We start from the raw sequence: 27,845 nt of genomic DNA on the forward strand, positions 1-27,845 counted from the left end.
AGCTGTGCAAACAAAGAAGAGAAAGGGAAATCTCTCCCAGCAGCCTCAGGAGCAGCGGATTAAATCCCCACAATAACTAGATGTACCTGCGTCTGTGGAATACCTGAATAGACAAGGAATCATCCCAAATCGAGGAGGTGGACTTTGGGAGCAACTGTAGACTTGGAGTTTCCTGTCTGCAACTGACTTGTTTCAGATTTTTATGTTTATCTTAGTATACTTTTTAGCGCTTGTTATCATTGCTGGATTTGTTTATTGGTTTGGTTGCTCTTTCTTTTTTTTTTTTACTACTTTTTAATTTTTTAATTTTAATTATTTTTTAATTTTAATTATTTTTAATTTTTTTATTAAAAAATTATTTTTTCTTTCTTTTATTCTCCCCTTTCTTCTGAGCCGTGTGGCTGTCAGGGTCTTGGTACACTGGCCTGGTGTCAGGCCTGAGCATCTGAGGTGGGAGAGATGAGTTCAGGACATTGGACCATCAGAGACCTCCTGGCCCCATGTAATATCAATTGACAAGAGCTCTCCCAGAGATCTCCATCTCAATGCTAAGACCCAGCTCCACCCAACGGCCAGCAAGCTCCAGTGCTGGACAGCCCATGTCAAACAACTAGCAAAAAAGGAACACAACCCCACCCATTAGCAGAGAGGCTGCCTAAAATCATACTAAGTTCACAGACACCCCAAAACACACCACCAAATACGGCCCTGCCCACCAGGAAGACAAGATCCAGCCTCATCCACCAGAGTACAGGCACCAGTCCCCTCCACCAGGAAGCCTACACAAGCTACTGAACCAACCTTACCCACTGGGGGCAGACACCAAAAACAATGGGAACTATGAAACTGCAGCCTGCAAAAAGGAGACCCCAAATACAGTAAGTTAGACAAAATGAGAAGACAGAGAAATATGCAGCAGATGAAGGAGCAAGGTAAAAACCCACCAGACCAAACAAATGAAGAGGAAATAGGCAGTCTACCTGAAAAAGAATTCAGAGTAATGACAGTAAAGATGATCCAAAATCTTGGAACTAGAATAGAGAAAATGCAAGAAACATTTAACAAGGACCTAGAAGAACTAAAGAGCAAACAAACAATGATGAACAACACAATAAATGAAATTTAAAATTCTCTAGAAGGAATCAATAGCAGAATAACTGAGGCAGAAGAAAGGATAAGTGACCTGGAAGATAAAATAGTGGAAATAACTACCACAGAGCATAATAAAGAAAAAAGAATGAAAAGAATTGAGGACAGTCTCAGAGACCTCTGGGACAACATTAAATGCACCAACATTCGAATTATAGGGGTCCCAGAAGAAGAAGAGAAAAAGAAAGCGTCTGAGAAAATATTTGAAGAGATTATAGTTGAAAACTTCCCTAACATGGGAAAGGAAACAGTCAATCAAGTCCAGGGAGCACAGAGTGTCCCATACAGGATAAATCCAACGAGAAACACACCAAGACACATATTAATCAAACTATCAAAAATTAAATACAAAGAAAAAATATTAAAAGCAGCAAGGGAAAAGCAACAAATAACATACAAGGGAATCCCCATAAGGTTAACAGCTGATCTTTCAGCAGAAACTCTGCAAGCCAGAAGGGAGTGGCCGGGCATATTTAAAGTGATGAAAGGGGAAAACCTACAACCAAGATTACTCTACCCAGAAAGGATCTCATTCAGATTCGATGGAGAAATTAAAACCTTTACAGACAAGCAAAAGTTAAGAGAATTCAGCACCACCAAACCAGCTTTACAACAAATGCTAAAGGAATTTCTCTAGGCAGGAAACACAAGAGAAGGAAGAGACCTACAAAAACAAACCCAAAACAATTAAGAAAATGATAATAGGAACATACATATCGATAATTACCTTAAATGTAAATGGATTAAATGCTTCAACCAAACGACAGAGACTGGCTGAATGGATACAAAAACAAGACCCATATATACACTGTCTACAAGAGACCCACTTCAGACGTTGGGACAATACAGACTGAAAGTGAGAGGATGGAAAAAGATACTCCATACAAATGAATATCAAAAGAAAGTTTGAGGGGCTTCCCTGGTGGCGCAGTGGTTGAGAATCTGCCTGCCAATGCAGGGGATTCAAGCAGGGTTCAAGCCCTGGTCTGGGAAGATCCCACATGCCGCAGAGCAACTGGGCCCGTGAGCCACAACTACTGAGCCTGCACGTCTGGAGCCTGCGCTCCACAACAAGAGAGGCCACGATAGTGAGACGCCTGCACACCGCAATGAAGAGTGGCCCCCACTTGCTGCAACTAGAGAAAGCCCTCGCACAGAAACGAAGACCCAACACAGCCAAAAATAAATTAATTAATTAATTTTTAAAAAGCTGGAGTAACAATTCTCATAACAGACAAAATAGACTTTAAAATAAAGACTATTATAAGAGACAAAGAAGGACAGTACATAATGATCAAGGGATCAATCCAACAAGAAGATATAACAATTGTAAATATTTATGCACCCAACATAGGAGCACTTCAATACATAAGGCAAATGCTAACAGCCACAAAAGGGGAAATCGACAGTAACACAATAATAGTGGGGGACTTTAACACCCCACTTAAACCAATGGACAGATCATCCAAAATGAAAATAAATAAGGAAAAACAAGCTTTAAATAACACATTGAACAAGATGGACTTAACTGATATTTATAGGACATTCTATCCAAAAACAACAGAATACACTTTCTTCTCAAGTGCTCATGGAACATTCACCAGGCCAGATCATATCTTGGGTCACAAATCAAGCCTTGGTAAATTTACGAAAATTGAAATTGTATCAAGTATCTTTTCTGACCACAACACTATGAGACTAGATATCAATTACAGGAAAAAAAACTGTAAAAAATACAAACACATGGAGGCTAAACAATACGCTACTAAATAACCAAGAGATCACTGAAGAATTCAAAGAGGAAATCAAAAAATACCTAAAACAGGGCTTCCCTGGTGGCACAGTGGTTGACAGTCCGCCTGCCGATGCAGGGGAGTCCAGGAGGATCCCACATGCCGCAGAGCGGCTGGGCCCGTGAGCCATGGCCGCTGAGCCTGCGCGTCCAGAGCCTGTGCTCCGCAACGGGAGAGGCCACAACGGTGAGAGGCCCGCGTACCACAAAAAAAAAAAAAAAAAAAAATCTACAAACAATAAATGCTGGAGAGGGTGTGGAGAAAAGGGAACCCTCTTGCACTGTTGGTGGGAATGTAAACTGATACAGCCACTATGGAGAACAGTAGGGAGGTTCCTTAAAAAACTAAAAATAGAGCTACCATATGACCCAGCAATCCCACTACTGGGCATATACCAAGAAAACCATAATTCAGAAAGAGTCATGTACCACAACGTTCACTACAGCACTATTTACAATAGCCAGGACATGGAAGCAACCTAAGTGTCCATCGACAGATGAATGGATAAAGAAGATGCGGCACATATATACAATGGAATATTACTGAGCCATAAAAAGAAACGAAACTGAGTTATTTGTAGTGAGGTGGATGGACCTAGAGTCTGTCATACAGAGTGAGGTAAGTCAGAAAGAGAAAAACAAATACCATATGCTAACACATACATATGGAATCTAAAAAAAAAAATGGTTCTGATGAACCTAGGGGCAGGACAGGAATAAAGATGCAGATGTAGAGAACGGACTTGAGGACACAGGGAGGGTGAAGGGTAAGCTGGGATGAAGTGAGAGAGTAGCACTGACGTATATACACAAACAAATGTAAAATAGATAGGTAGTGGGAAGCAGCTGCCTTGCACAGGGACATCAGCTTGGTGCTTTGTGACCACCTAGAGGGGTGGGATACAGACGGTGGGAGGCAGGCACAAGAGGGAGGGGATATGGGGATATATGTATACATACAGCTGATTCACTTTGTTGTACAGCAGAAAGCAAAACAACATTGTAAAGCAATTATACTCTAATAAAGATGTTTAAAAAATTAATTAGTTAATTAAAAATAAATGCTGGTATACTCACAAATGAAAAAAAAAAGAAATTGACATTAAAAAATAGCACCTTGTACAACAGCACCAAAAAAAATATGAGATAAGAATAATTCTAACAAAATATATGCTGAATCTGTATGCTGAAAACTAAAAAAGAACACTAAGGAAAGATGTCAAAGAAGACCTAAATGAATGGAGAGATGTACTGTGTTCATGGAAAGGAAGGCTCAGTATTGTTCAGATTCCCTTCTCCCTAACTTGATCCATGGATTCAACTCAATCTCAATCAAAAATCCCAGCAGACATTTTTACAGAAATCAACAAGCTGATTCTATGGTGTATATGGAGAGGCAAAGAAACTAGAATAGCCAAAACAATTTTGAAAAAAGGAACAAAGTTGGAGGACTCACACTACCTGATTTCAAGACTTACTGTAAAAATGTATTTATCAAGACATTGTAGAACTGGTAAAAGACAGATCAACAGAACAGCACAGAGAGTCCAGGTATAGACACATATATGTGTGGTCAATTGATTTTGCACAAAGATGCAAAGGCAAGTCAGTGGAGAAAGCACAGTCTTTTCAACAAATGGTGCTAGAAAACTGGACATCCACAGGCAAAACAATAATGATAATAATAGTGAAACTCACCCATACATTATGCATTTAATATAAAACCTAAAATTATAAAACATCTAAACCATATGACCTTGTGTTATGCAAAGATTTCTTAGACAAGCCGCTAAAAGCACAATCCCTAAGAAAAAAATGATAAGTTGGACTTCACCAAAATTAACTGCTTCCACTCTATGCAAGACACTGTTAGGAGAGTCAAAAGACAAGCCACAGACTGGGAGCAAACATTTGCAAAATATATAACTGACAAAGTACTTGTATTCAGAATGTAAAAATAACTGTCACAGTTCGGTAATAAAAAAACAAATCACCCAGTTAAATAAGTGGGTAATAGGTTTAAACAGGTACCTCACCAAAAAAGATATGTAGATAGCAAAAAAAAACACAGGAAAAGATACTCAACTTTAGTCATTAATGAAATGCAAATAAAGCCACAATGAGCTACCACTTCCTACCCGAATGGCTAAAACAGAAAAAATAAAACTGATAATACCAAGTACTGGTGACGATGTGAAGCAACTGGAACTCTCACACATTGTCTTGGAGATGTAAAATAATACAGACTCTTTTGGGAAAGTTTGGCGGCCTCTCCTAAAGTTAAACATACACTATCCATCTGACCCCAAAATCCTACCAGCTATTCTTTATTGTCTCTTCTTCCAGTTCTTGGGTGTTTTCTTTCATGGTTTTAGGTTTGTAATCTGAATTCTGCCCCTTTGTTCTTTAGCTTTAATGGCCTTGGATTAGGGTTTCTCAACCTTGGCCCTACTGCCTTTGGAAGCAGATAATTCCTTGTTGCGAGGGATGTCCTACGCACCATGCAGGATGTTAATAGCATCGCTGCCCCTACCCACTAGATGCCGTAGCACCCTCTCCCCAGTTGTGACAGCAAAAATGTTTCTAGACACTGCCAAATGTCCCCTGGTGAGCAAAAGAGTCCCTGGTTGAGAATCACTGTGTTAGAAGTCCTCATAAAATATCTCAAAAATCTCATTTGTGCCACTTCACCTTCCATTTCCAAGGGCTCGCTTGGATAATATGGTACATAACCATAATTCAGCACCAGTCAGGTGTTCGTCAAAACGCCTCTGACAGCCCCATTCAAGGCATCATACAATTGAAAGGATGCACTAGCTTAGAAGTGTGCTTTTCAAGCTTGATGATGTGGTTTTCCAGGACAGAAGATGAGAAACAGCAATTTAGAAAAGGGTTTGGAGGTTTCTGCTAAAGGCACTGAAAACAGTAAGAAGTCTTATACCACTGACAACGGAGGGAGAAAGCAAAAGAACATTCAGAGTAGAGTCACATGGAGCTACTTAGCAAAGGGACACCTGGACCTGCTCATACGTAACCCCTGAGGACAGGGATGGACCAGCGCCACTCTGGCTGAGGTCTATAAAGAGAGGCTTTCTACTACATGTCAGAAATCCTGCTTTCTGGTCCAACTGCACATCTTTGGAACAGTCCCTGGACTTGTTTCCCATTTTCTCATCAGAAAAAATGATCTGGCTTTTAACTAAGACTTCTAGGGTCCTTCCAGGAATATAACTCTCTGATGTTATAGAGATCCAAACTATTTAAGAAATAGTTAAATTATGTTTAATGAGTTTTGCCTAGGAAGGCAGGAAAACAAAGAGTTCTGGAAAGATTTCCTTCAAGACTGATTGAATTTGTTTTCAAATTTAGATGATCTAAGAAGTAAGTTACAATTGTCCACTGAGTTTCTCGTGGATGTTAAGTGTACTGTGTGTATGGGGACTGAGGACCAGACCATCAATTCCATTCTCATAGAACACAATTATACATTTATTCTATTTCTATATGTAGACACACACAGTACTAGATTTAGTTAATTACTTGAAACAACAATGAAGAATAAACACGTCCCCATTCAACTAGCTTACGAATAATGATTTTTCCTATATGCATACCTCCTAAATGCTGGAAGGTCATTAGCATGATATTTCATAACAATTGCTGTAACCATGAAAGAGGTCCCATGAGGCATCTCAAGTTTTACCCTCTGTTATTTTTGTATGTTTTCTATGCCTGAGATCACACCATGACTGGCTTTCTCACATTCAGTGGATCATAGGGAGATGGACAGGGTGAACCCTTCCTTGCTCGTCCACGTGGGTCTGTGTATGGTCTTCTTCTCCAGCATCCACGTGTGGATTTCTCTGATGCAGCACTGGGCTGGCTAATGCATCTGTGGGTACTTCAGAGCCTGCTCAACTGGGGGTCCTACTCATGCCCACTTTTGTCCTTCACCCCTGCTGGTGCATCCAAACCACCAACCCAAGGGCGTACCCAAGCCTCCCTGCTGGGCTTCGCCTGCAGCCCTCACACAGGTGACCTTTGTGATCAAAGGTCTTCGGACTGTGGAGTAGGCAATGGCAGGACATGGAATCGTGGGACACCTGGGGGGGGTACCATGAAGCAAAGCCCTTCACCGGCCCCCACCAGCAAGAATCTCTAGACCTTACTTTGGAGACTGATAATAATGATAATGGTAAGAATAACCGAAAGGGCCAGCATGCAGTAAGTGCTTACCAGGTGCCAGGGGCCTGGTTCTGTCATTTAGTCTCTATCCAGAACAGCTTCATGAGTGACCCTGTCATTACCTGCTTTCACAGAGGAGACAGAGGCTCCGTGGGTTGCAGCAGCTTGCCTGAGTTCAGAGTCGGGATTCAAACTCGGGTTTCTCTGACTCCAGGTCCACACAACCACTTCCCTATGATGCCATCCTAAAAGAACTTGCTTCTCTCTTTACAAGTGGAAAAGACCACCTTCCCCCTTTACTCCCTCTGATAAAAATGTAGTATGTTCTCAAACTTCTTATAACCATGTAACATGCAACTCTTTCCACATTGACAGCCTCTTACAACAATGGCAAATCTGAGGACAGGGGCTGTGTATGATTTGCTCATCACTGCCTAATACAGGGGTGACAAACAGTAGGAGCTCTAAAAATATATACTGATTAATTAAGTAACAAAACCCCTGCAGCTAGCTCTGGGAACCGGAAGCAAGCACAAGCCGCCTACACTTTGCCTGGCTCCACCATGAAGCAGGTTAAAGCCAGCAGCTCTGTTCAGTCAGCAAGCCGGAGTCCTGGCAGCAAGAATGCCTCATGGGAGGACAGTGACAGGGTCACAGTCTTAGCAAACGGCAGAAGCCAAAAGGGCAAAGAGGTCAAGCTTTTTCTTTCCATGAAAACTTTTTGAAGAAAAACACCCAGGGAAAAAGAAAAACCTAAAAACTGAATCTGAGTAGAAGCCCAAGTACCAGATCCCACGCACTGCCTCAGAATTCACTGACAGGCTTGAAAACCCTCCTAGAATGCATGCTGCCAACAACAAGAACGTCCACCTTTGTTAAAGGTCGGTGCCGGCCAAGGGCGAGGAACTCCGTGGCGACCCCTCACACCTCCCCGTCCCAGGCACCTCCTCTTTTTTCCACTTTTAAAGTCCCCACAACTCCTTCCCCCACCCACACGTACAAAGGGTGCGCGTACGTGATGGGGTGAGGCGCCAAGAGGAAACTGGAATCCGCGGGGTACTTGTTCTGGGGCAGACACTGGGTGCTTCTCATTTAATGCTCAAAATATCTGAGAGGAATGCACGGTAAACAGCACCGAATCAAACAGCAAACTCCTGCTTCTGACTCACCTCCCTCCGTGATTTGGCCCCTCTCTACCTGTCTGATTTCATCTCGTCCGAATCTCCCAATCGCTTCCTAAGCTCCTACCACACTGATCATTTTTTCAGTTCTTTCCAAGCTCTTTCCCACACCTCAGGGCCTTTGCATATGCTGTTCCACCCTCCTGGCATGTTCTTATTACTGGAATGTTCTTTGCACATGCCGTTCCACCCTCCTAGAAACATCCTTCTGGTCTCAGCCTAAATGTCACATACTGATCTCTCCGTAACTTCTCTAGTTAACCAACCTATTTGCTCTCACAGCATGTATGCAATGGGCAAGTGTTTTTTTATTTGATGTTGTGCTTTTTTTTTTTTTCTGGTTTCCCTGGCAATTAACAACTCCTTGAGTGTGGGGACCCCATCTATTTTGTTCATTACAGTATCCCTGGCACCTCCTACAGTGCCACACATGTAGATATTCAACAGAACAGTAGCTGAATAACTCTCACTGTGACAGAAGGCAGCCAGAACTCAGGCAAGAACTCAAAAAATATTGCTGGCTCGGTTCCCGACCACCACAATAAGGCAAACTTCTCAATAAAGCAAGTCACGTGAATATCTTGGTTTCCCAGTGCATAGAAAAAATTATCTTTACACTACACTGTAGTCTGTTAAGTGTGCAGCAGCATTATGTCTAAAAAAACACAACTGTATGTAACTTAAAGAATATTTTATTGCTAAAAAAATGCTCATCATCACCTGAGCGAGTTGTAATCTTTTTGCAAAAGTAACATCAAAGACCACTGATCACAGATCACCATGACAAATATAATCATCATGATAAAGTTTGAAATATGCAAGCATTACCAAAATGTGACACAGAGACAGGAAGGGAGCAAATGCTGTTGGAAAAATGGTGCAGAAAGACTTGCTCAGTGCAGGGTTGCCACAAACCTTCAATTTGTAAAAAAAAGAAAACACAGTATCTGCGAAGTGCATTAAAACAAGGTCTGCCTGTAGCTTGTCCAAAGCCCAGCAGTTCGCTTTGAGCCACACAGCCGAGACTTGGAACCAAGTCTGTGCTCCCGGCACTGGGGCTGGGGATGTGCTTAGTATCAGCTTCTCCCTCGTCCCCCACACACATCTCAGCCCACTGGCCCATCTCTCAGCAGGAGGTTCAGGACCAGGATAAGTCAAGGCACTCACCTCAGGCACAAAAGGGAATGCCAAAAAACTCAGTAATCAAGATAAATACAATTTTAAAAACTCAAAATTCATGCCAAAAAAAAATTATGAACAAAATTCAAATACAGACCGGGTCAAGTCCTATACTTGCAGGGCTCAGCCTCATCGCCTCACACTAACCCCAGCCCTGTCGGATCCTGCCTATTTTATTTTATTCTATTTCATTTCATTTATTTTTTGCTGCACCACGCATCACGTGGGATCTTAGTTCCCTGACCAGGGATCAAACCCGCGCCCCCTGCAGTGGAAGCGCGGAGTCTTAACCTCTGGACCGCCAGGAAAGTCCCCTGCCTCTGTTTTAAATGGCTGACATTCTGTTCATCATGAATATTTTACATGAATTTTTATTTTAAAACACTGCATCAGAATATTATTTATCTTGATTATGGAGTTTTTGGGCACCTCCTTAAATTCTGTGCCCTAGACAAGTTGTCTCAGCCCAGCCCTGGCCCTGCTCAGCCAGCCACTGGCCCCAGTTCCCACAGGCAGCCACTGGAGGGCCCTTGGATACACCAAATGTCATGTCCGTCACAGTCAAGTCTAGGAGCTGAGGTCCCTGAGCACCATGGACTACCCTTAGAAGCTGTTCACCTGCTGCTCCCATCTGGAGACTGGGAAGCAGCCTTGATTGGTATACCTGCCCCGGGGCTTCTACCCTCCTCGTCCCCCTCCTTCCTCCTGAGAGTTTAGGAAAGAAAGTCTGTCCCAGCTTCCCAGTATCTGGCTCCACAGGGGGAGGTGTGGGCTGCTCTCTGGGACCCAGATGCCCTTCCCTGGGCAGGCTGAGAAATACGCCACCCTTCCCTTGTCTCAGGACCATCTACCTCTTTGCCACCTCCCACTTCCCCTTCCAGCTGGATGGGAAAAGAGGGAGAACAGGCACATAGGTCCAAACTAGGGGGCTGCTGTTCTGGGGGAAGGGAGAGTGGGGCATGGAGGACGTGTGTGCACCCATCCAGCACCCACTGCCCCTCTGGAGACAGCATCTCAAGTTTCCCTGAACTGCCATCCCTTCCTTCCCCCTGCTCTCTTTCAGCGAGGGCTGCTAAGCTAGGGGGATGTACAGGAAGCTGCCTGAGGCCACATGGCGAGGGCCTGCCTGAAACCAAATCCACACAGAGGAAAGCAGAGCCCAAATGATGGGGAAGGGGCTCCTAATGGCACAGCGGGAGGGTGTAGATCCAGACATAGCTGGATGTGAGCTTTTCATGTATACAAGCTCCCCCGAGTTCCCTCTGTTTCTGAGGCCAGGTTGAGTTGGGTTTTGATTACTTGCAACTGAGAGGGTCCTAATCCTCCTAGACACCCCTGCTTCCACCCAACACGTATTCACCTCCTTCTTCATCAGCTTGAGCTGCTCCTGGAACCTGGCGTAGTCCCTCTCCTGCTCCAGGCGGATCCGCTTGGCCTCCTCCCGGCGGCGCACAGCATGGTCTTGCTCCATCTTCTCCACTTGTTGCTTTTGCTGACGCTCCAGGTTCTCCAGCTCTGTGTCAAAGAACTTCTTCTTGGCCTGGAAGGAGCAGAAAGGGAAATTCAGGAAAGTCACCTTATACCTGGGAGGGAGATGGGGAAAGCCCAGAGCCCGTGCTCAGACCTGGGTTTGAATCCCAGGTCTACCACCTCTTTGCTGTGTGACCTGGGACAAGTCACTGAACCTCTCTGAGTCTTTTTGCTCATGTGCAAAAGGAAGACCAGACCATCTACCTCGCAGGGTGGTTGCACGGGGCTCAGTAAAGGTTATGGCCCCTCTAGAGATCCTCCTGTGTGACTCAGAGGAGCATCGTGACCTTCATGCAATGCTGTGTTTATAAGTCAACGCCTAATGAGATCAGGAAACAGAGGAATTGGGCAATTGTTGTGAATTATTCTCCATGCCCAATCATCCTCACTCTGCAACTTCCGCTTAGAGAAAACATGGAAGCAAGAAGCCCTATAGGGACCCATCTTTTCTCACGCTCACATTGATTTCTTGTTCAAAACGCTTGTGCATCTGCTCCAGCTGCAGCTCATGCTTGCTGCTCAGCTGGGTCTGGTTCCGATGCTCTTCTTTCTGGAGCAGCCGAAGTTCTCGGAGTTCCTGGCGCCTGAAGGGTGGAAGGATGTGGACATTTCAGTCAGAAAGTGCCCTCAGTGATCATATAACTCATAGCTAGGGACACTGAAGGCTGGGGCGTGGAGAGGCGTCACACAAGACTGGGGTAGAGGCATGACGCGAACTTAGAACTCAGACTTTACTGGACGTTTATTGACAGGCAAAACATTAATAATTTTAATATATAAAGGGTGCTTCCACATCCATAAGAAAAACAGGAATATTCTAATTTTAAAAAGCGGTACAGAACATGGACAGACCTGAAACAAAAGACAAAATCTTTAAATTAGCTATGTGGATATGAAATACAAATTAAAAAGAAACAGCATCTTCATTAAATAGGCAAGAATATAGGGGGAGGACAATGCAGTAAGTCTCTGCCTTTTGACATAGTAGCTTCCACTTCTGGATACTGATTCTAAAGAGATATTCATAGATGCACAACAGAACTGAATAAGGATATCCATAACAATGCTATGTATAATAGTACAAAATTAGAAACAAATGTCCATCAATAAGTCTAATTAAATATGTCCATCTGATGTAATTTTATACAACCATTAAAAAAAATCAAGTCCTCGGAGATACTGAATTACATGGAAAAAAAATCTATGAAAAAATGCAGCAATTCTTTATGAACAGATAGGGATGGATCCCTGAATGAAAAAAGCAAGGTGTTGAAGAGTGTGGGTCTCTTATGCTACCTACCATCTGGGTGAAAAACAAAAAGGACCCTATATGTGTGTGCACATGTGCATGTGTGCGTTTACTTTCCTATTTAAACACTGAGTGTTTCTGGAAGGATTACACTGTAAAATATTAACACAAGGAGGGGAGCTGGATGGCTGGCAGAAAAGTGAGAGAGGGAAATTTTTCGCTGTTTACCCTCTTTTTCTTGTCGAGATTTGAACCACGATATTACCTATTCAAAATGTAAATACAATAAAAATTTGACCCCAACCACACAGTGTACCTTCATTTGTTAACATACCTATTGTCACTGTGTATATGTGTGTACACAGAAAAAATACTGCTGGGATAAACCCCACCAATTGTGTTTCTTTCTGGGCAAGTCCATTAAAAATTGATATGTATCATTTATGGAATCAGAAATTAAAATGATGCAGAAAGAACTTGGGCCTCCTGACTGTGAACAGGAGGCGGTTCCCTGGCAGCCTGTGTCCTATTCCAGTCCAGCGTCTGCAGCCTGTACCATGGCCACCCCCGCTGTGGGGCTTTCCTCACAGCTCTGAGTGGAACAGCTGCAGGAGAGGCCTGCACGCTCTCAGGGGTCGGGGGGCCTTATTTGAATCTTAGCTCAGCTCACTTTCCCTTAGGCAGTCGCTAAGTCTGTGCAGGCTCTGTTCCTGCATCTGTAAAATGGGGAGATAATCTTTACCTCTCAGGTTCTTTAAGGTTACATGAGATGATACCTGTAGTGTCTGTCTGGCACATGGCAATCACTCCCCAAGTGGTAACTTCTCGAATGATAACGAGAAGAAGAGGTAAAGGCTGCCCAGTCTCTGGGAGAAGCCAGAAATGCTTTCTAGAGGCACAGAAGAGAGGAGCCTCTCTTGGGAGCCTCTGCGTTTGGGAAGAGAGGAGGCAGGAGGTGATTGCTGAGAGCTGACAAAGAGAGGGAGACCCTGACACAAGAGAGACTAAGGCTCAGAGAACAACTGACCAAAAAACGAACAGAGAAGGAGGTAAGCAGCCGGGTTCTGACGTTTCCTCCTTGACCAACCTGAGTTCTCACAAGGGAAAGGCAGGCAGACACAGGCGTAAGAAGGAAAGAACCAGCAATTTTAGGCAAAACCAGAAGGAACTCTGACCTAGCAGCCTCAATCTGTGAGAGCAACTATTCGGTGACACCATTCAAAAGCCTACGTGTCACCCAATCCTCCGGAAATGCTAGGATCCAGGTACGACCAGGGACGTGGGCCAGAGCCCACCACAGCTTGCAGCCTGGCGGCCTGGCCACATTGACAGGACGTGCGGACCTTCAGACCACAGCAGGCAAACAAGCAAAGCCTTGTTCTTTCACTGTGAGCACCTCTTCTCCACCGCGGCTAAATCTCACCTTCCAAACCTAAGTGGCACCCACTCCTCTGCTTGGGAGGAAGGTGGAGGCCCAGTGCCAGGGCCAGAGGCATCGCTTCTAGACAGGGTGTGCTGGGTCTGGAATTTCAACCCCAGGAACCTGAACTGCCCAGAGGGGAGGTGATGGAAAGGAAACTGAGCCCTTGGTGTCTGAAGAGTGAGGAGTACAGGTCACCTCCAAGGTGACCATTAAAACAGAAGGTGGTGTCATCGTCCAAGAGCAACCACACCCACCCCTCCCCCAGCCTCAAGCCTCTCCAGCGCACATAGATGAGGAATGAGGACACCAGTGCGTGCGTGTGCACGCATATGCATGCACGCAGAAACTCCACCAATGAAAAGTCTGCCTCTCATCCCCCTGGCTCCTAGAGGGCAGAAATGCCCCCAGCCATCCAAAACTGTTTATGTTTGGCTTTGGGATGTCTGTGCTTTTTTTTTTTTTCTCCTTTTTATTTTATTTATTTATTTATTTATTTTTACATCTTTATTGGAGAATAATTGCTTTACAATAGTGTGTTAGTTTCTGCTGTATAACAAAGTGAATCAGCTATACGTATACATATATCCCCATACCCCCTCCCTCTTGCGTCTCCCTCCCACCCTCCCTATCCCACCCCTCTAGGAAAATCAGGCCTTGCTTCTTTTTTTTTTTTTTTTTTTTAATATTTATTTACTTATTTTCGGCTGCACTGGGTCTTAGCTGCGGCACGCATGTGGGATCTAGTTCCCCGACCAGGGATTGAACCCGGGCCCCCTGCATTGGGAGTGTGGAGTCTTAAACACTGGACCACCAGGGAAGTCCCCGTGCTTTTTAAAGATATGAATGTGTTTGATATGTTAGAGATGTCCTACAAATCAATCATGAATTTAGCCTTCAAAGGCCTGGCCTCAAGGGAGATTCGTGGGTCCAAGGCCTCCCTCCCTAACTGCGAAGCCACTCACCCCCACCCCTGGCAGCCCCCCAGCAAGCTTCCTGGTCCAGTGGAAGCTGGGTAGAATCCTCACACAGACAGAGCTTCTCACCTGGATGACCTGAGGCAGGTAAGTCCCCACCAAGAAACAGTTTCCTAGGGCTTCCCTGGTGGCGCAGTGGTTGAGAATCTGCCTGCTAATGCAAGGGACACGGGTTCGAGCCCTGGTCTGGGAGGATCCCACATGCCGCGGAGCAACTGGGCCCGTGAGCCACAACTACTGAGCCTGCGCGTCTGGAGCCTGTGCCCCGCAACAAGAGAGGCCGTGATAGTGAGCTGCCCATGCACCGCGATGAAGAGTGGCCCCTGCTCACCGCAACAAGAGAAAGCCCTCGCACAGAAACGAAGACCCAACACCGCAAAAATAAATAAATTAATAAACTCTACCTTAAAAAAAAAAGTTAAAAAAAAAAAAAAGAAAAGAAACAGTTTCCTAATTTACAGAACGGCCGAGATAGGGTCTCCCTGAGGAGGGCTGTCAGGGCGCCTGAGCGCCTTAAAAGTGCAAAGATAGTTCCTAGCAAACAGCTTTGCCTAACACCCTCCTCCCCACACCAATCCCTTCCAGTTTCACGGGGTTTGCCTCCAAAATGCATGCTGCATCCAACCACTTCTTCCCTCTGTCTGGCCACCATCCTGGCCGGGGTCTCCCTGGATCCCTGCCTCAGTCCTGCCCCACCTCTACGCCCAGACTCATACGGCAGCGGAGCTGGCTTTCAAAAGGGATGTTACCGCTGGTCACTCTCCACCTGCTTCACTCCAGCTACACTGGGGATGAAATCCACACTCTTCCACCCCTGCCCACGGGCCAACATGACCTTGGTCCTGCAGGTCATGGGACGGCTCCCCATCCTTTCCCTCCCACCTTACACTCCACACTCCAGCCCTGCCCTCTCAGGTCCCTAAACAAGCCACGCGGTCAACCCTCAGGCCTTGGCCTTGCAGTTCCCTCCGTGATCCCCCGGCTCTGCTCGTGGCCAGCTCCTCTCAACCTCCTGGCTCTGGCTCAGGGGATTTCCCACAGAGCGGCGTCCCCGACCCCGGCCCAGGGGCTCACTATCCTTTCACCCATATTATTCCCTTCACAGCATGTACCACAGTTGGGAATTATCTTGTGTGCTGTTTGTTGGCCCATGAGGTGTAAGTTTTACAAAGGCAACAGCCTCAACTACCTGGGTCACCACCATGTCCCCCAACCTGCTGGGGGGTATGGATACATGGGTGAATGGCTGGCTGGCTGGAGGGGAGGGTGGAGGGCTGGGTAGGTGGGTAGGTGATGGATGGGTGGGTGGATGGATTGGTGGATGGGGGGTTGGGTGGGTTAGAGAATGCAGGATCTCAGGCAAAGCCAGCTTCCTTCTGTGTCCCTGATCCCACATTTGATGCTGTAGACAGACAAACAGCTCTTGCACCAGGAGGACCCACGCCCATCCCTCTCACCGCATCCCCACCCTCTCACCACCATCAGCGGCCCTTCCCGGGCTTACCTGAGAAATCTCATCTCCTCGTCCTTCTTCTCATCGTCACTGATGATCTTGGAGGTGGTGATGCTCACCTCCACGCCATCCACCACAAACTTGCGTGTCCTCTTGAGGGTCTTATTGTGCAGCCTCGAGTTCTGGCCAGGGCAGATCATCAGGCAAAGCTCAGCATCACAGCTAAGAATCCATGGGCGACACAGAGGGTGCAGCCCACAGCCCTCCTGGCCCCAGAGCCTCAGCCCCGTCCAGGTAGGAGGCGACTGTCCATTGTCCCCCTCTTGCCTCACGCTTTTCAGTGGGCGGGGTGGGGGGTGGGGGGCTGAGTGTCTGACGCTGGGCCCTTTCCTCTCCCTGATCTCGCCCTTCAGACACGGCCCATCCCCTGCTCGCTGGCTGCCAGCACTCTCTCACACACAAGACGCGGCGTCAGAAAGAGCGAGCTGGGTTCCAATCTTCCCTCTACCACCTACTGGCTCTGTGACCCTGGGCAAGTCCCTTGTCCTCTCCGAGCCTCAGCTTCCTCGACCTGTCAGAGGAGGTTCCAAAGGTGCGATGGTGGTGGGGCACACAACACCACCCGGCTCGTGGCAAGGGTTCAACACTTGGTTTTTATTTTTGATACTTATTATCGCAGACCACGATCTCTTATCCTCAATGCCAAAATCCAAAGAGCCCGGAAAACCAGAGTTCATAACTGCTTTGGCAGCCAAATCTGACCTGACCTGACCTGAATTCCACAGGAGGCCACGCCCATCTGGAGCCACCATGAGATTATTCATAATCTTTATCTTTACTTTTCCCTATGAATAATCATGCCTTTCACGTGTGGTTGCTTACGCAGTGCTGCCAGAACTCCTCCAGGAGGAGTTAAGGGTATTTAAATACCCTTTGAAAGTCCTCCATCCTGATTCGGATGAGGCCCGTGGGCCTGCACGGAAGTCATCACGGCCTCTCCCCTGCGACCTCTCCACTGGTTTCCGAGGCCCTTCCTGGTGCAGTCCAGGCCAGCCTTTCCGAGGGCCTGCCAGCCTGAGAGTGAAGGGAGAGCCAGGGTGGCGCCCAGCAGGAGGCCTCTGCCCTCAAAGTCCACGCTGACCCCCGTGCCCGCTCAGTCGAGCCCAGCAGGCTGCCCTTGGCCCTGAGGTCTGGGTTCCCCTCCCCTGCAGGCTCCCACCTCTTCCCATAGCACCTCGCCCAGGAGCTCTGGATGCTATGGGCCCTGAAAGGTCACCCTGCAGCCCATCACCCTTCAGCATCCAGCTCACGTGTCCCAGGACTCAGTTCAAGATGAGTCAGGCTAGCAACCAGAAATGCAGGCTGGCTGGAGATGGCGGGGGAGGAAGGAGGCCTGCGTGCAGCCCTCACACTAGAGCTGCTCCTGGTCACAGGGCCTCCGCCTGGGGGTAACAGGCTCCCCGTCAAGCCAAGGGTGCTGACGCAGCCGTGGACTCTTATCAGAACAGCCTCGTTCCCTGACTCACTGCCAGCCCGCCAGCAAAGGATGTTCTCAATACCCTTGAGAAGAGGTGGGGACCCGGCTGTGGGTGGGTCAACCTTTATTTAAAAGAAAAGAAAAAAAATTACTGTTTTCTTTTTAGCCCTTAGTGTCTTTTTAAGAAGAGAAGGGACAGACCCCCTATCCTAAGGAAAATGATTATACATCAAAGCTGCTGCCATCTCCGCTTGTCCTGGTGACCTGTTAAAACTGTGCTTTCTTTCTGTTCCCAAAGCTAACTGTGCTGGCTGACTGCCTCTCCTTTGGCTCCCTTGCATTTGGCCAATATTTTTGAGTCTCTGCTGTGTCATTTTCACCAAGTAAGTGACAGAAGGGAAAAACAAAAAAGATGCAGAACCTTCCGTAAATTCAGCCTTGGTTGGGGATGAGGTCCTCAGTGTGGCCAACCAGGTGACCAACAGTGAGTTCACGAATATCTCACGATTTGTGAGATGGGCAGGGGATGCGGTCTGCCCTTCCTGAGGACAAGCAGGCCAAAGCTCCCACCGCGAGGGCAGAATGGCATGTGGGATTCAGAGCTCAGGGTCTGGAGTCTGACCAGCTCCCCACCTCCCACCTGAGCCTCTCTTTGCTGCGCTGTACTTTGGGATGACTGAAGGCGCCTCATCTGTGGTTGCTTTTAAGCATTTTGCAGTACAGGCCCTGTGCTGAGCTCTCAAGTGCAGTGGCTACTGTCATTCACAATGCTACCTCCTGCAGAACAGCCACGAGCCAGGAGGAAGCCTCGAGCCCACTCCCTTTAACTGAATCAGTCGGCAGCTGGACCACACGGCTGACCTCCAAGTCAGAGAACTTTCGCTTCTAGAATCGTCTCTCCCCCATTTTAGCAGGGCCTTTAACCAAACCCAATTTAAATGGAAACCCAAACTGAAATTAAAACCCAAACCAATTAATTGCCTGACATGACTAAATCCCAGACCGAACTCAGATATTTGGGGGTTTAACTATGAATCAGACGGAGAGCTCTTGAAAGAAAGAGCAGTCTCATGAACTACTTATAATGGAAGGCAGCCACCATATGCCTTCAAACACCAAAACTGGGCAACAACACATTCTGCAGTGCTTCCTGCTCCAAGCCTGAGGCACAAGGGGCAGCGTTAGTTACCTTGATAGACAGAGAGCCCGTCTCTCTGTTCAGGGACAGGTCGGCTGAGAGGGAGGCACCATAGTCCATGCTCTCGGAGGTGGAGATGCTGGCACAGTCTGAGTCCCTCTTGGAAGGGCCTAGAGCCGCCTGGGCAGGGAGCTCCAGGCTGCCGTTGGCCAGCTTCTCGCCACCCAAGGTCTCCAGGGCGCTGCTGTTGGGACGGCTCTGGCTTGCTTTCTGGGACCTGCTGGCTGCTGGACTGAGGTCCCCACCCTGGTCAGTGGCTTGCTTCTCCTCGGATACCTGAATCCTGGCATCCATGGACACCGGTCGGGCCTTCCGGAGGGGCACGGGCACTGCTAGGCCGTTCTCATTTCCAGGGGCTACATCTGGGGGGCTGGTGGCTTGGAGGGATGTGTCCCCAGAGGGTTGGTTGGGCCCATTCACAATGTCCTGAGGCTGGCTAGGTGGCAGTGGGGTGAAAGATGATTCTTTGAGAAGCTTGTCAGCATCGAGGCTCAGCTGACTCACCTCAGAGGATTCCCGAGTGTGGTTCCCCAGAGGCTAGGAGAAAAAAAAAACATAGTCAAGGCCATGCTACTGTGTGTCCGAGGCAAGAGTCAGAGATGCAGTGAGGTCAGAAAGTCAGACACCCACAAGGTGAAGTGGGCCAGGGAGGTACAATAGGTATCCCTCTCTAGTAGGCCACAGTCCTCCCCACTCCTTATTGCCTAACTAACAATAAAATTATTGTACTACTTGCTTTGAGGAATAGGTATTCCTCCTAGGAGTGGAGGCAACCGTGGCCAGCTACATAGCTCATGCCCTGTCAAAAGGGGGCAGTGGCTACTCCGCTCCAGCCAATTGTGACAACATGGGAAAATGGGCCCCCTGTGCCCAGACCCTCCAATTTTTCAAGGCAAGCTCAAATCTGGACTTGTACATGACATCTCCCAATTTTTAGATGGTAACTAACTCAAATTTTTTTAAAAATCACAGAAAGGCCAAGCCAAACCTATCCAGGGGCTAGATTCAGACTATTAGCCACTTTTTTTGTTTTGTTTTTGTTTTTTAGAGCTTTTCAGGGGTAGAAAGTACTGAAAATGTTGCTATTGTGAAATACTGTGAATAGTTGCTATTGTGAAACGCAGTGAGAGGCCCCCGTACAGCAAAAAAAAAAAAAAAAAAAAAAATCTGATTCCTGGTCTTCCCTGAAAACGTACAGGATTTGGTCAACACGCCCTGCTGCCTCATCCCGGCCCACGTGTTGTCTTACACAACTGGTGGCGTGGGGGCCTGTGACCTCTGAGCTGGGGATAAACAAAAGGGAACCCTTCCTGCACCGCCGGGCCCCTCCCACACCAGTCAAGGCCTGCGGGGATCCCATCCCTCCTGCACGCCCCCGCCCCCTCCCCGCTTCCTCCAGGCCTTACAGAGGTGGCATCCACCGAGTCCTCCTCTTCTGCCTCATCCCGGCCGTCTTCAATCTCCTCCATCACTTCAGCCTTGGCCTCGGCCACCAGTTCCCGCAGAGCCTTGTTGCTGGTGATGCTGCTGACGAAGGGATGCTGAGGGGGGGCAAGACAGCTGGATTAGAACCACTGTGGGCTGGGGGGTGAGGAGGGGCAGCCAAGGCTGGGGGAGGCGATCCCCCAGGCGGAGAAGGCCAGCGGCATCCCTGACCGAAACGTGACTGTGAACTTGGTCAGGCAGACCCAGAGGCAGCTCAGAAAGTCCTGTGTGTGGTGGAAAGTGAGCCAGCTCTGCCACTCACCAGCTGTGTGACACCGAGCAAGTCCCCTTCCCTCTCTGAGCTACAGGCTTCTCACCTTTGAAGTGGAGACAATAATGCCAGACCCACAGGGAAGGCATGAGGATGGAATGAGATCACGCACAGGGAAGAGCTTAGCCCAAAGTGGGAGCAGAAGTAATGTTTCAGGAGGTTTGTTTGTTAATTTACTTTTTTAAAAGGTTTTCATATACGGTTTAAAAAATATAATATATACAGTATATACATGCGTATACACACATATACTTTATTGAAGAATTACTTACACACAGTAAAGTTCACACATCATTAAGCTCAGGGACTTTTTCCATACGTACACACCTGGTGTAACCACCACCCAGCTTAAGACACAGACCATTTCCATCACCTCGAGAAGGTCCCCATTCCCCGTACAGTCAGCCTCACTCCCCACAGCCACCCAGCTCCAGAGACTAGGTTTGCCTTCTCTTTAACTTCATCTGAACAGAATCACAGAGTTCGTATTCTTTTGTGGTTGGCTTTCTTCACTCAACACAAGTTGAGCTGAGACTATGAGATTCACCTACCCTGTTGCATATATCAGTAAACTCTTCCCTTTTGATTCCCGTGCGGTATTCTACCACGTGACTCTGTCACGGTTTGTTTATTCTTCCTGCTGTTGCTGGCCATTTGTATTGTTTCCCATTTGGGGCAACTATTAATAAAGCTGCTATGAAAATGCTCGTATAGGTCTCAGGGTGGATGTGTGTGTTTGCAAAATCTCGAGGCCAAGCAGTGTATGTTCTATTCCTAGGTGTTTACAGAAATGCCACATCTTTAAAAGGTGAAGGCTCTTTCACGGACCTTGTAAAACACCACAGCTTCTTATTAAGACCTCAGCAGATGGTAAATCAGCCCGAAGGTCTCCCTGGTACAAGTCTGTCTCTGAGCATCTTGTCCCCAGCACCAGGTTGTGGACAGGGACAAGGGATTCCTCAATTCCCCACACTCACTTAGAAAGGCATTGGCAGGGGCAGGGTGGGACAGTTGTTAGGTTGGAATTTGCTCATTTGAAATGCGCAGGAAGGCTCTGATGAAATTCACCGTTTTTACTGTCAGTTATCAGAGGAGGAACAGTGTCAACAAGATTGCAGGGAAGTATTTAAATGACTAAAGAGAATAAATTTTCTTGAAAACACCTTGAAAACACATTCACACCTGACAGGTCCACTACAAATCGTTCCTATCTGCTTGTTCATTCTTATCTGTTTAGTACATTTGTGGAAGGCCAGAGGCAACACCCTATCCAACCTGGGTACCCCACTCTGCACACGGGAAAGCAATACACCTCACTCCTTTTAAAGAGCCCTGTCATTCAGATCTTCCTAAGCCAGCCTGACTTTCTCTAGTTAGTCCAAACTAGTAAAGACGTAAAGAATTTTATTTCTTATCTTTCTCTCCCACACCCCCCCCCCCCCGCCCCGTTCATTTGTTGATTCATGCCTCAGCCCCATGTTGAGGCCAGTGATGTGCCAGCTGCTGAAATAAGGCCAAACAAGGAGACAGGCAAGCTCCCTGGCCTTGGGGGTTCGCAGCTGAGCGGGAAAGACAATGGGCACGTAACCAAACGACAAGATCATTTTTCAGATCAGGTAATAGGATAGGCTGGAGGAACATGGGCCTGGATTGGTGCAGTGGATGGGTGGCCGGAGAGTCTGCCTAGGTCTTTGGGCAGAGGGCCCTCCTTGGGAGGTGACATTCAAGCTGAGCCCTGAGGGATGTGAAGGGGCCGACCAGAGAAAGATCTGGGCACAGAGAATTCCACGCAGGGGGAGCAGCAAGTACAAGGGCTGCAGTGATATAAAGAGTAACCCTTTGAAGGTATCACTCTGGCTGCTGTGTGGCTCCAAAAGGTCTTGAAATGGATATTAATAAGGAAGTACTAATTGTGAGAGGCAGGAGAGTACAGCACTGAAGATTGCTGGCTCTAGACTCGAGAGCCAGGCTGCCTGGAATAAAATCCCACTTCCAGCAACTCGGGCAAGTCACTCAACCTCTCTGAGCCTCAGTTTGCTCATCTGTGTACTGGGAATAATAGTATGGCTGTTCTAAGCATTGTAGTAAGAGCTCAAAATACAGCAGCCGTCATCTGTATCATCATCACCACCATGATCAGTGTCATCCATCACCACCACCACCACCACCGTCATTACTACAGCCACCATCATCACCACCATCACTACTGCCTCTGCCATCACCATGCCTACCATCACCACCACCGCCACTACGATCATCACCACCATCACCAGCAGGAGAACCACAGTCAGAGAAGCCTTTAAGCACCAGTTTGCACTCCCAGCCATTCCCATTCCCTCCTGCATCCCCAGAGTGCAGCTTTTTGGAACTGAAGGTAAGAATCAGATCCCAAAGCTTCCCGAGCTTCACACTGCACAACCTCACACACGTGAACTGGAGCAAGAAGCCACGGGACACTTCACTGCAGTTGCTGAAGCAGGTGTGGCAGAAACAAATAATGCAAACACAGGCTTCTGGAAATACCAGGTTTTCATCAGGCCATATCACATATTGACCAAATTAGTGACTCTTCGGCTCGGCCAGGAGCCTTGCTTTCTTGAGGCTGAACATCTTCTGCATGGCCTCCCTTGAGCAGCCCAGGGTCTTTAGGAAGCGGAAGGGGAGGCATGGGGAAGAAAGCCTCTGACAGAGGGGCAGGTGAGCAGGGCCATTCCCCTGTACGCCAAGGTCCTGGAATCCCCGGGCAAGAGGGGCTGGCAGATGGGGCAGGCCCTCCTGTGTCTGATTAGGCCCGGAACACTGCTCTGTAAACTGCTCTGGGACACAAAGCACAGATCACCTCCTCCACTGCATCAGCTCTGTTACTTCCAGGGTTGTGTTTAGAAAAGACGTTTCAACCGCCAAGCTGCCAAGGCCCATTAGAGACAAAGCCCAGCACAGAAGGGTACGGGACCTTCCCCGGTGGCCAGTGCACTGTGCACCTGCACAGGGACAGGCTGGTCTGGGCACATGGGTCCCTAGAAAGGTGCTCGGTCAACCCCGTGGAAGACCCAGATCAGAGGGAAACTCAGCCGACCGCTCCTTCAGGAAGAGGAAAAGCTGTTCTGTACTATCTCTGCAGGGAGCCCCAAGGTGCCACAGAGCTCGCCAGCTGGCACCCACCCTCTGGCCAGGGCCTCTCCTGCCATCTACCCAGTCATCCTTCCCAAGAACTTGAGCCTAGTTTTCCTCTGTGTGCTTAGAAACCATCAGCCGGGATGTCCCACACTCCAAGACTGGCTTTAGAAAATGCCTAATAACACTTCCAAGTTTTCAGGTGTCAGCATCTTTCCTTCAGTCCTCCTTCCCTCCCTCCTAACTTTATTCCATCTCTCTTTCTTACCTTCATTCATTCAGAGAGGCAACTTACTAGAGTGGTCAAAAGAACAGGCTTTGGAACCAGATGACCAGGATCAGAAATCAGCTCTGTCACTTACACGCTGTGTGACTTTGTGCAGGCTACTTAACCTCTCTGTGCTTCAGTTTTATCATCTGTTTGACAGAGATCCAAACAGTACCTATTTCATAGGGTTGTCATGAGGATTAAATTAGCTAACATTTGCTAAGCATTTAGAATAGAACCTGGCATGGAGAAGAGGTTACATAACATTTAGTTAAGTAAAAATAAGTAAACGTATTTAACGAAGGCTCTCTCCATACCAGGCACTATTCTGGATGACTGGGGCACATCAGTGAAAGCAAAAACGAAAACGAAAACAAAAACAAAGACTGCTGTCCCCAGGGAGCTGACATGCTAGTCAGGGAGATCAACGATAAACTTAATAAACATGCAAGTTATATGCTATAAGTGCTATGTGCCATGGAAAAATCAAAAGTAGGGCAGGGGAGGAAGAATTAGGAATGTGAGGGTGCAGTAGGTTTTAAACAGGGTACTTGGGGGAGGCCTCACTGAGAACCTGCCATTTGAGCAACGGCTTGAAGAGAAAGAGTCAGCCATGGAGGTGTCTAGGGGAAGAGCATCCCTGGCATAGTGGACAGGCAGTGCAAAGGCCCTGAGGCTGGAGCGTCTGAAGAGTAGCAAGGAGGCTGGTTGGCTGGGGAAGAGTGAGGGGACAAGAGGAAGAGAAGTCTGAGGAGTCAAGTTTGGGTGGGCAGACCTTGCAGGACCTTGCAGGTCACTGAGACTGTGGATTTTACCCTGAGTAAGACGGGAGCCATTAAGGGGCTCTGGACTCAGGAGGTATAGGAGCTAACTTATGTTTTTCCCTCTGGCTGCAATGGAGGTGGTGAGAAGTGGCTGGATCCTGGGCATGTTCTGAAGCCAGGGACAACAGGATTCCCCGGTAGAATGGATACAGAGTGTGTGAGAAAGAGAGGGGTTAAGGATGCTTGTGAGGTTTGGGGCCAGACTGCTGGCAAGGTGGGGCTGCCATCGAATGAGACAGGAAAGCCATCGCTAGAGCATATTTGGGGAAAGATGGGGGCGCTCAGTTGCGGATGTGTTAAGCTTGAGATATCTACGGACACCTAAAGGGGTGGAAGGTAAACAGCCAGATACAAGGGCCTGTGGGCGAGGAGGGCAGTCTGGGCTGCAGGCAGAAATGCGGGAGTCATGGCGAACAGACGAGCCCATCAAGGTGATGGAGACGGAGGAAAAGGCCCTGGCGCACTTCACGTTAATGAGCTGGAGAAACAGGAGCAGGCGAAGGAGACAGACGAGTGGCCAGTGAGAAGGAAGGAAACCAAGAGGGCGTGGAGACCTGACATCAGGCGTTGACAGCCAAGGGGAAGAGGGTCGCCTGTGGCTCTGCTGAGGTCCAGCAAGACCAGCACCGAGGCCTGAGCTGACCACAAAGTCCAGAAGGTACTAACGACCTTGACAAGAATGCTGTGCTAGAACGGGGTGGGTTTAAGAGCAAATTCAACAAGTGCATGCTGTGCACCAGATGTGTGACAGCCACGATGCTGAAGACAGCGGGTGGGTAGAGAATCGCATCCACTCACACACTTCCGTGATGCAAGCACGACCCTCCTACAGAGGAGGAAACTGAGGCTCAGAGTGAGGACCGCTCGGGTTTCAGGAGGGCGAGCCTGATTTCAGAGCCCGGGTTACCACCAAGTGATACGGTCCCAACAAAATATCCATGCAAGCGAGTGAATGGATCATAAACCAGCGGGGGCATACGTCAGTCAGCTGAAGGCGGGATGCAGGGCAAGAGGAGGGGCCGGGAGGAACGTGGGGGCCGCAGGCAGATGTGAGGCTCTGGAGGGTGTGCTGGCAAGTCAAGGTCTGCGCTTACCTGTGGCCACTCCAAGTCGGGTGACCTCTGCAGGCCACTTCCCTGCCCTGAGCCTCAGGGTCCTCACCTAAGGCGGGATTGATGCCCCACCCTCCCTAACTCAGAGACGAACAGGCACGTGGAAAAAACTGACGGCAGCCTAAGCTCTGAAAGGAGCTTTCTTTGTCTGGAGGGATCTCTACTTTCTTCTGCAACCTTTCTGTCTCAGCGAAGAGTCCTCTGACAGGACGTTTTTTTTTTCTCCACTGTGGAACGGAAATTCCTGTCTCTGGCTGAGGCTCCTGGGCAGCCACGAGGGGATGAGGGACAGCTGGTCTCTTCCTGGCAGCATATCCTGGAGGCCAGATGTATCAGGCCAGGGGGTGCCTGCTCACGGGAAACAATTGGCCCCAGGAGCTTGGAGCTTTTGTATCTGACAGTGACAGCGGGCCCACGCACCCCCACCCCTGGTTGGCCTGGTCCAGTCCCTTGCCGACGCCACCCACCAAGCGCCGCAATACCCCGAAAAGAAGGCCTCTGGTAACTCCAGCCGTGTGCTTTCAAATGCAGTGCAGAAATCTACAAGGAACAATCATGAGCCCCAGCAGACAGACCCCATTCTGCATCGCCGCTTCTTTCCATTGTTTACTAATTCAGTTCAATGCATCAGCTATTCACTGCGCACAGCACTTAAAAACTAAGCTAAGCGCTTTACAGTGTCTTCTCACTCAACCCTGTAAGGGGGGCCTGGCTATCATCCTCACTTCAGAGTGAGAACAGGGTCACAGAGAGGTTAAGCACCCTGAGCAGGGTCTCACAGCCAGTAAGTGGCAGAGCTGGGATTTGAACCCAGGACTTTCCAACCCCAGTCCACACACTGAATCACTGTGCTACACACCCCAGAGAGATGCACTGTGGCCCAGAGTGCCAACCACAGCCCCAGCACCTGGTGCACAGTTAAGTCGGTGCTTGGGAGAAGCGGCTGAATGTGAAGAAAGACTCGAGTGCACGGTGGAGCGTCGGGCCCCCTTTGCTCCCACAACACGAAGGGGGAAGGACCAGAGTGGACAGGCCACATCACCCAGGCCCACTTCCTCTCCCTCTCCCAACAGCATTGGTGGCCCGGGGAGTGGGATCAGCCGCGCTAGAGACACCGGGTGTTTCCAAACATAGCTGCAAACACTCCAACCCTCACCCCGCCAGGACACGAGGCATCGGCCCGGGGCAAGGGCAGCTCGCAGCTACCTCCAATATTTCAAAGAGGTTCAAGGAAACGGTCATCCACTTCCCCACCTGGAGGCCGTTCAGCCAGCTAAGGGGATGCTCCCTGAGACAGCTGTCATCCTGGCTGGTCTTGGAGATTCCACACCCAATAGCCAGAGGGAGACTTGTAAGTGTAAGTCAGATGGTGTCTCCCTCCTCCAAACCCTCACGGGTGCGCCATCACACACAGGGTGAAGCCTGCATCCTCCCGAGGTCCTGCATGACCCGCCATGACCTAGTCCCCCTCCTCTTTGAAAGGCCTGCTTCTACCGTTGGTCTTTCGCCAGGAACTTGGATTTGGGAAGGGTTCCCCCCATTAACTGATAAGAGGGACCAGCTCTGCCTGAACTGCAAGCGACGTGGCCCATGCTGAACGCCTGCCAGACGTCTGCAGTCTGGAACGCTGCCCGTGCCAGGCAGAGGCTGCCCACGTGGCCAGCCCCCAGTGAAACCCTGGGCCCCGAGCTCTCCAACACGCTTCCCAGGTAAACAACACCTCACACGTGTCACCACAACGCACAGCTGGGGGAACTAAGCACAGACCGTGTGACTCCACTGGAAGGGGACTCTGGAAGCTCCTGCCTGGCTTCCCTCAGGTGCCTTTTCCTCTGTATCTTTCTGCTGTAGTAAGTCATAGTGGAGGGTACGACTAGATGCTGCGTCCCGAGTGTCCTCTTAGGGAAGCACTGAACCTGGGGGTGGGCACGCCCCCGTACCGCTCCGATCTCATCTCCAGCCCTGCCCCCCTCCTCACCCC

General features: G+C 48.5%; 1 protein-coding gene across 1 annotated transcript in view; it reads right to left on the reverse strand.

Annotated features, from left to right (window-relative positions):
- STK10 (serine/threonine kinase 10) overlaps window positions 1–27,845 on the reverse strand; it is a 120,916-nt gene that overhangs the window by 21,195 nt on the left and 71,876 nt on the right. The window contains exons 8-12 of the mRNA XM_029218226.1: window positions 20,197–20,331; window positions 18,782–19,327; window positions 16,167–16,297; window positions 11,477–11,600; window positions 10,847–11,026 (exon numbers count right to left, since the gene is read on the reverse strand). Coding sequence (XP_029074059.1) covers window positions 10,847–11,026; window positions 11,477–11,600; window positions 16,167–16,297; window positions 18,782–19,327; window positions 20,197–20,331 — 1,116 coding nt within the window. The remainder of the gene's footprint in view (window positions 1–10,846; window positions 11,027–11,476; window positions 11,601–16,166; window positions 16,298–18,781; window positions 19,328–20,196; window positions 20,332–27,845) is intronic.

Source organism: Monodon monoceros, unplaced genomic scaffold (genome assembly GCF_005190385.1).
Source record: "Monodon monoceros isolate NGI ecotype Baffin Bay Population unplaced genomic scaffold, NGI_Narwhal_1 Super_Scaffold_12, whole genome shotgun sequence".
In the NCBI taxonomy this organism is placed as follows: domain Eukaryota; kingdom Metazoa; phylum Chordata; class Mammalia; order Artiodactyla; family Monodontidae; genus Monodon; species Monodon monoceros.